The sequence below is a fragment of the Oryzias melastigma genome, linkage group LG16 (genome assembly GCF_002922805.2).
Source record: "Oryzias melastigma strain HK-1 linkage group LG16, ASM292280v2, whole genome shotgun sequence".
NCBI classification, from domain to species: Eukaryota; Metazoa; Chordata; class Actinopteri; order Beloniformes; family Adrianichthyidae; genus Oryzias; species Oryzias melastigma.
The window spans coordinates 15,926,716-15,935,679 of record NC_050527.1 but is presented as its reverse complement, the minus strand read 5'-3'; the positions used below and the strand labels follow the sequence as shown (position 1 = coordinate 15,935,679).

General features: G+C 36.4%; 1 protein-coding gene across 15 annotated transcripts in view; it reads right to left on the bottom strand.

Annotated features, from left to right (window-relative positions):
• LOC112143206 (focal adhesion kinase 1) overlaps positions 1-8,964 on the bottom strand; it is a 62,176-nt gene that overhangs the window by 35,890 nt on the left and 17,322 nt on the right. For all 15 annotated transcript variants that reach the window (XM_036215726.1, XM_036215721.1, XM_036215727.1 and 12 more), the window contains 9 exons: positions 8,618-8,898; positions 8,368-8,534; positions 5,387-5,474; positions 4,871-4,950; positions 4,584-4,646; positions 4,420-4,474; positions 3,966-4,106; positions 3,619-3,696; positions 1,094-1,201 (listed from right to left, as the gene is read on the bottom strand). In XM_036215726.1, coding sequence (XP_036071619.1) covers positions 1,094-1,201; positions 3,619-3,696; positions 3,966-4,106; positions 4,420-4,474; positions 4,584-4,646; positions 4,871-4,950; positions 5,387-5,474; positions 8,368-8,534; positions 8,618-8,854 — 1,017 coding nt within the window. In that variant the 5' untranslated portion in view covers positions 8,855-8,898. The remainder of the gene's footprint in view (positions 1-1,093; positions 1,202-3,618; positions 3,697-3,965; positions 4,107-4,419; positions 4,475-4,583; positions 4,647-4,870; positions 4,951-5,386; positions 5,475-8,367; positions 8,535-8,617; positions 8,899-8,964) is intronic.

Below are 8,964 nucleotides of genomic sequence, written 5' to 3'. Positions count from 1 at the left end.
TGGGGGAGCTTCGGTCTTATGCTGCCGCCATATTCATGGTGCGTTCAGGAACCCCCCAATTTATCCGGTTTTCAATCAATTCATTATTTATATAGCACCTTAAAAAGCAGGAGCAACCAAAGTGCTGGACAGAAAATTAAATATGAATAAAATCATTGAACAATACAAAAAATAAAATACAAAAAATAAACAATAAAATCACTAAATCAATACAAACAGTAAAAGCAATAAAACGATTAAAATAATAAGTTGACTCTCTAGATCAGCTCACTGGAGTGAAAAGATGAGTTTTTAAAAGTGACTTAAATCCCTTAGAGATCTGAGAGACTTTACAGAGAAAAAAGGCAAAAGAAACAAAAATACTGAAAAGATGGAACAAAACATGCAGTGGTGTCAATGACAAAACAGAAATATTTTCAAAATAACCATTTCTGCCCCTCATTTTGCCTTTCCTCTTCTATTTTGTCTCCATTGACATTCTTGACTTTCTTTTTCTTCATACTGAGTTCCTTTGAATCTGTTCTTTTTTTCCTGTATTGTTTTTCTTCAGTTTTGTTGTTGTTTATTGTATATTGTTAATATTTTGTGTGAAATGATTGCTTCTATTATTGCATCAACAGTATATTAGTAATTGTCATGTTCACCTCCGCTTGGATACCTACTCTTCATCTTACAATGTGTTTTTTTTTTGTTTAATCTCTTCAAGTGGTTTTTCTCGAAGTTGCTGCAGAGGGATAGGGGAGGACAAAACATTTTCATATGCGCAGCCTTATGCCATTTCAAGGATTTGGATTTCTTAGGACAAAGTTAAATAATAGTGCGCATGGAAATTATTTTAGATTTTCTTCTTTTGTTTTTTTAAATGGGGCCCCCAGGCGATCGCCCACCTTTGCCTAATGTTAAGTCCGCCACTGTATGTATGTGTTAAATATTATTACATGTCAATGAGAGCAAAAAACAACAAATCTTTTTTTCATAAGTTTGAAGAAAATTCAAACAGAACAACAGCACTCGTTGTGCTTTAAACTCAACTGCAGGCAACTTTTTTTGGTAGAATCAGCATTGGGAAGCAAACAAGGTGTGTGTACTTTACCTCTGGAGCTCCAGCAACATTTAGCTGCAGCATTCCTTTCCTGTCCTTCTCCTCCAGCGCAGAGTACTGAATAGACTGGACTTGGTTGAAGTTAGCTAAGTGTGTAGGCTGCATGAAGATAAAAAAAAAAAGATCGGATTTAGCATTTAACTAAAATAATTAAAAAGTATTTCTGCAGTTAGATCTTTAAAAAACTCAAACACATTTAGATTGCCCAGATTGAGAGAAACATTTCTTCCAAATGAAGTCAGGCAGCACTGAACCAGCCAGAAAACAAAAGCTTTGGTGGCAGATTGTTGACCAGTGTTTCAGCCTGACAGTAGAAGATGCTCATTTAGGAAAATGTCCATGTTTACACCATAAACAGAATGTTTAGAAGTGGAAAATTCTGATTCTATTCATGTATAATTATCAGACGCTCCAATAGTTTTTGATTAAAGTAATCATGTTTAACCTGAATCACTTAAAGAACAGCGCAGATAAACTGACTCAGAGTGGAGACAATGAATGAATTCACCTGCAGCCTGCAACTTGTAAGACTGAACCTGATGTTCGTACGACAGTTGTAATTGCAGAAAGCAGAAGACTGAAGGAAAGAGGGACATGAAAAAGGAGCTTTCCTCGCTTCAAATCACAGGAAAAGAAGGCCTTGACAGAGTTATGGAAGTAATTAACTGTCTTTACAAAAAAGAGGGGGTTGCTTTTATCCAAAGCTCAGCCAACAGAAAGACCACATCATGCCCCCTTTTCTCACATGAAATAAAAAGTCATCACTAATACAAAACATGTTAAATAAAGGACTAAACACTTGACTGCGCTGACGTCAAGCGACAACGGTCTTTTTATGATCTCAGAAAATGAGAAGTGGCCTCCAGACTAACTCTGAGGAAACACGATACAGACAGCATGACTGAAGCAGTCTTATTCACTGATGAGTCTAAGAGAATTTAAGGAGACAAAAAGGAGAAAAATATGTACAGAATGGTTTCACAATGGAGTGAAAATAGAAGTGTGGCTCCTCCTCAGCTTGATTTGTATTATGGTAAGACAAAACTAAAACCAAAATTACTTTTTATAATTCCAAACCAAATAATCTAAAAATAGAAGCCTGCTTATAATAAACGTGAACAATATAAGCAAAAAGCAGCAGGACATTGTTAATGTATAAAATGCAATGTACTGTTGTCTGCAGGATGTAGATGAGTCTGTGGTGACATTAACTCTTTTGTGCCTGAATTTATTTCCAATTATATATATATTTTTTCCATGGTAATGCTAAATTTTACCAAAAGTCCTGGACTATATGTTAGGAACATACAGCATGAAGGGGTTAATTGGGGAAAAGAGCAGCACAAAAAATGATCACACCATAGTAATAGTATGACCTGATTTCCTGTTATAAACTTTGATTTTCAAAAATCAAACTAAACTAAAAAAATTAAGTCAATGTAATAACTGATCCCATTTCATCTGAATCAGCTGTTACATTATTTGCTTTTGTTCAATGCTGAAAGTGTGATTTTTTTTTTCATTTAAAATTCTGAAAAATCCAAAATCCAGTTCCAAAGAATTCTGAAAAAATCTTTCAGGGTCACAAAGCTGTCAAAGGCGGGGTGCAGCCTGGACAGGTTGCTTGCCTGTTGCAGTGCCACACAATCCCTTTAGATTAAGAGTCACCAATTAACCCATGAAGCATGATTTTGGACTAGAGAAGCCGGAGTGCCTGAAGAAAACCCATGCATGCACGGGGAGAACATGCAAACACACAGGAAGGTCTAAGCTGGGATTTGAGCTGATGAATTCTCGCAGTGATGTGAGAGTGCTAACCAACACCCCAATGGGCACCTCTGGTCAAGAAGTTGATATTAATAATTATTAAATGCAATAACAATGACACTATTTGGAAAAGAAATGAGAAAAACATTTTGTTTTTCAAATATTTACCCAAAGCAGGAATCACAACTCCACCCTGCACACTCGGGGTTGACATTTTCCCTAAACTAATTTCAGTTTTAAAAACTCAACGCTAACAGTAAAAAATAAAATAAAAAGCTGTTTTTTGGTTAGTTTCCAGCAAAAGATTTTTCTACCTCTCTCTGGGCTTTTATGAAAGTCAATGCCAGTTCTGGCAGGAACAAAGAGAACCAACGCAGAAGCCTGGAAGAAAGATCAACTCTGAAGCCCAGAAACTGACAGCTGATATTCTCTGATTAAAACCTTTCCTCACCTTTCATTTTCACTCAAGTAAATAGCCACTCCCACAGACTGTACCTCTTTACCAAAAAAAAGATTACTCTCCATAGACTCATAGTCATGCATATTTTCTTTCATTCTAAATTCTACTTGCAGCTTCAGTTTCAATATTGACATAGTTATTATCTAGTGTCCAAACCTCTAGATTTCTTTGTAACTCCTCGCTGCTAGTGTAGCTTAGCCTTAAAATAATAGCATAATAAGTGGTAATCTCCAGATCCTAAAGTGACAGACATCAAGCTTGTGCAGGGACTTTTCATTTGAATACTCACCGTCAAGCCCTTATCTGTGAGGTAGCTGATTCCCTCCTCTGGTCCAATCGCCAGCTCTACTGATATTACCCAACTCGACTGGAGGACAGGGAGAGAACAGAAGAACTTTAATATACCATATTTTACAGCTTTTTTAAAAGCTGATATCTAAATATTTAACTTTTATACATTTAGAAAATATTATTTTATGAAAGGCTACAAAAGTGGCATAAAAAAACATTTAGTAAAAAATGTAATCAACTACACAAATAATGATAACAACAAACTGATGATGTTCAAAACTGCACATTACTGTCCTATTGATCAACTAATGCAGTATTATCTCTGAGAACCGACAGCCTTCCTACCCCTAAAGCACATTTAAAGCACTCCTTATCGAAGCGGTAGATGGGTGTGATTATTTCAAAGAACTTGAGGATGCTCTGCTCGTCGTTGAGGTTAGCAAACTGCTTGAAGGTCTGCTGGATCTGCTTACGGAGAGTCTTCGCCTAACAGAGAGCAGGGAGAGAGAATCATCACAAAGTGGTTCAAGGATCTGCAGGGAGGGAGTTTCAGAGCTGCTAGAAGAGCAGCACAGAGCTGACGGGGAGAGCTGGAAACAGCGGTTTAGCTAAATTCAAGGTGAGCAGATAAGAGATTTAGCCAGAAATCTATTCGGGAATCCAGTTTGTTCTATTATCAAACCACTCGGCTGTTTCTCAGCCAGAAACATCCACATGTCATTTGTCAAATACTGAACAAAAGCTACAAAAAAGAACAATACTGTGATTATGACAGACGTTTTACAACTGTTTAACAAACCTTCAAAGAGTCCAAAAGGCTTTTGGGGAAAAATCTTCTCAAACCCACATCTTTCCTAAGAAAAAACATAAATACAGACTTTATTTTGGGGCTTCACAAGCTAGTTAATAAAATAAACTTTAACTCTGTAGTCACACAGATTGAAATGAAGAAACCAGCCTTACTCTAGAAGTTCATAGTTGGATTTCTTATCCAGCGCATTGCCTGGCATCTCTCTGAAGAATCTCCTGCAGAATTCACATGGAAAAGAAATAAATATGCTTGAAATCAACAGTAAACAATTATCACAGTATATGGAGTCTAGAAAGGTTTATTGTGTTAAGCTAAAAGTTGTGATTCAAATCAGGTTTGGACTAATTCCTAATAATCTTTTCTAAAAAAAACTTTGCCAAAGATTTAACACTTTGCTTCAAATTTAATTCTCTTACTGCCCACTTGTGTCTTTTCTCACCTTATTTCCAAACAACCTATTTTAAGTGCAATATCTTGATCCACCTGGTCGGCTATATACTGCATATAGTCGCTTTTCACCTGCAGAGACACAACGTTAAAATGCTGTTACACAGTATAACTTTCAGCTAACATATTTGTGTAGTTAGGAGGGCTGCCATGATTAGTCAATTAGTCGTGATGTTGACTAATGAAATCGTCGATTAGTCTTTTTTTTCTTAATCTCAAAACTCCTTTTATTTAGGTCTTGTTTTGATGCCAGAAACAAATGGAGGAAAGAAGCTGCATGATTCATTAAAAGTTTAAAAAACTTGTCTTTATTTTTAGATGGCATTTAGCTTAAACATCTCAAAATTTAAAGCCAATGATGGTTAAGATGTGTGTTTTATGTCCAATTTACCCTTGATCCAATCAATCGACTAATCAGAAAAATGAAATAATCGTTTGTGGCAGCAATAGTAGCTAGGATGTAAAGAAATTCAACTTTTGGAATCCTGTTTTTGCTGGACGCACTCACCTGATGATAAAGGTAGTTGAGCGAGGGTTTGTCCTCTGAGAAATGGCTGATATAACCTTTTGGAAAGTACCGTATCCGCAATTCATACCTGAAAATGACAGGAAAGATCTGAGATTGAAACATTTCCATCTTCACAAAGTTTCAGATAACATTGTTGAGTCATTTTATATATATATATAAAAACTGGCAGACAATAAATATACTCTTAAAGTTAAGGATAAGAACAGCTCCTGCTGCCTATTCCAGCTCAGTAACAAGGTAGCTTTTATGTTTGAATCAACGGAGAATTGTAAAATTAATGTACTGTAAACCCTAGTAAGAATGCTGCACCTGCGTCACCAAAGTCCCCAAATGGGCCCACTGCTGTTTAAAGTGGCTTTTGTTTGTGAGTGACAGCTATTAGGGAAATGGGTCAGGAGAAGTGTGAGCTCCAAGCTGTCGTGATGCTACATGCCTGTAGTTAGATAACGACACCAATGAAGGCAGAAGAGGAGATAAATAAAACATCCAGCTCCATTATGAAGAGATGAAAATTGATGTAGTGGATAACAACATTAGTGAGGAATACGACGGAAGAACAGAGGGATCAAAGTAGGAAGAGAGGGTGTAAGTGCAGAAGAAAAGAATGAAAAATAAAAAGCAGGGATCAAGAATGGGATGAGACAGAGCCAGTCTATCCCATGGGCTACTGCTGCTGTTCTAACAATAGCTTGGCAGCGGCAGAAACTCCTGTGGGCTTGCAACTCTGCCGCCCTCTCAGGCTACAACAACTGGCAGAGCTGCTCTGCTCCATCCTACTGATTCCTGTTGAATTCATTACAATATTAATAACCACGGGTGTGACATCAAGCTCAGAACAAAGGAGAGAATCTTGAGGAGAGCTCACAGAGATCAGAAATGGAAGGAGCTGGATTCATCAGTCAAAAGAGGAAAAAAGCCAGAAGGGTTCTCATAATAAAATTAAATCAGAAGACGGTCACTCCTATGCAAGACCAACAATCATTTATAAATTACCTTTAAGACTAGCAACCACATGTACATTACAAACAGACTTACTTATTGCAAGCAAGCTTTGTACTATTTTGAACTACTGATTTAATTTAAAACAATGCACTAAGAAGGCTACACAGTGGCACAGCACTCTCGCCTCACAGCAAGAAACACCAAAACCCGCTAAGGTCTTCCTGTGTGGAGTTTGCATGTGTGGATATTCTCTGGGTTCCTCCTACAGTCCAAAAACATACTTCATAGGTCAAGTGGTTACTCTAAAGTGTTCTTAGGTGTGATTTTGAGTGTAGAAGTGATTGTGGGCCCTGTCCAAAGAGTACCAACAGTGGCTGTGACAGGCTACAACAACCCTGTGACCCCAAAAGAAATATAGTATGTTGAGAAAATGGATGGATAATGCACATAGACACATTTACTTTCTCATGAAACATTCGAAACATCCAGTTTATTTTGTCTTCTATGTACATTTAAATGTTAATTTTATTTTTACGATTTAGGTTAAAGATTTTGTAGCTCACTGAAACTAAATTTACTAGATTAAAAGTTGAAAATTTTATAGAAAAAAACTTCACTTAAACCTTTACATTTTTTTTTTTTGGAGGCCCTAATACTCCGTCATAGCACTAAGAAAATTTGGTGGAATAAGGATTTTTTTCTGGTAAATATGTTAGACTGATCTTTTTCAAATATTCACACTAATGTAAATCTTTTTAAACCTTTAGAGAACTTTCTAGCATTCTAAGTAATTTGTAGTATTTGGAAACAGCCCCTTAGACATTTTAATAATTGTTACCTTCTATCCCTCTATTTTGAGGGCATTTTCATACACTGATCAGAATAGTGTAAAACAATTCTCCCTTCTAACATACATTTGCTCAGCAACCTTTACTTTAGTAAGTATATATGAATCGTAAAAGGGTAAAATGACAGCAATATATGGCTAAAGTTATCTATTAACGTTATGTTTCACTTTGTTTAAAAAAAAAGAAAAAGTAAAGATTTAAATACTAATGATCAGTTATCTGAATCAGCCAATTAATGTTTGATACATCAACCTAGTGCTGGGAGATGTAACAATAAATATTGTGTGGGTGATAGAAAAGTGTCATTTCTCTTCTATCGCTTTTATTGTTTCTATTTGTTTAAATTTATTGCTGAACTTTTGTGCAAATATGTGTTTTCCTACTAGGAAACTTGAAATTGTTGTGCACTTTAAAACAAGTTTCTCATTTGTGACGATTCAGTTACTTGCTACATAAAAAAAAATAAAGTCAAAGAGAAGTAAGTAATAATGAAATTGCTGTCATTTTTTCAGAAAAAAACTGAAAATATGCTTTATTGTGGTATATCATAATACACATTGTTATTGTGATATAAAGTAATTCATTTTACGATATAGAATATTTTGCCCAGCACTACATCCGCCAATTATAAATAATCAGAAATCCACAAAAAGATGTGGGGACATTATTTTATATCCTTGTGAAAAAAAAGTTGTCCAGTCCAAATGTTTTTTAAATCCACCAGAAACTACAACTCTAGGAGCCCCACCCCGACATATTTGGAAAAATTAAAAAGCCCCAAATGTCCTCTGTAGACAACAAAATGAGTTAACTCAGTAGTATTACACTGGTCGGGAGATATTAAAGTTTTAAAAAGTTCTCTACAGAGGACAAATTTGCATTGCTAATAGTCAAAAACTATTTTAAAATCTAGGAATAAAGGAATTTTCTCATATTTTAAATTTTCAGAAGTTTTAGACTTTAAGTTAGGTATGTTTTAACTGTTTTTCTATAGTTTTTAGTAGCTTTCTTCATTGAATACCCTTTTATTTTAAATTCTGACCACTTTTAATATTTAGTCAAGCAATATTGTTTCAAAGTACTACATTTTTTAACCTGCCTCTGCCATTCGGTGTTTAACTCTGGAGAACTTTCCTAATAACAGTTGATCAGAAGATGCATCATTTTTACCTCCACTCCTCTTGGGGATGCTTTTTCTCATATTTTTCTCGCACATGGGACACCCCCAAATCAGGATGTAACCAGTGAAGAGCATCAGAGTGCAAATGGGTTAGACGAAGGCCCAAAGAAGACACACAACGCAATTTGTGGATTTCCGCTATCTTCTGTATAACACCCTGTTAAAAGAGAAGAATTCAAATGTTCAAAAACCCAAAACAGAGACACTAGAATAAGGTTAATGTTCCTGCGTATTCCTTACCCTGACATCTGTGGCATCTCCGTGCCTGATATTACTCGCCCAAGTGCTGGGTTCGCTGTTTGTCTCAAAGTAATGGAAGATCTTCAGGACTCGGTCCATGGAGCCCGGGGGGCGCTCCAAACCCCCAGCTGAGCTACTAGTGCCGGGACCACCAGGCACTCCAGGCCGGGATTTGACCCCACAACCACCCGCTGTGGAGTGATTAAGGCTGGGTTCCAGGTAGGAAGACGATGCCATACCAGATTCAGACGGGGTTGCTGGGGTTAACTGGCCATCATATTCTGAAATCAAGACAGGCAAGTTTTCATAATAATATGTAAAAGTCAAATATTAACAGATTAAAGTGA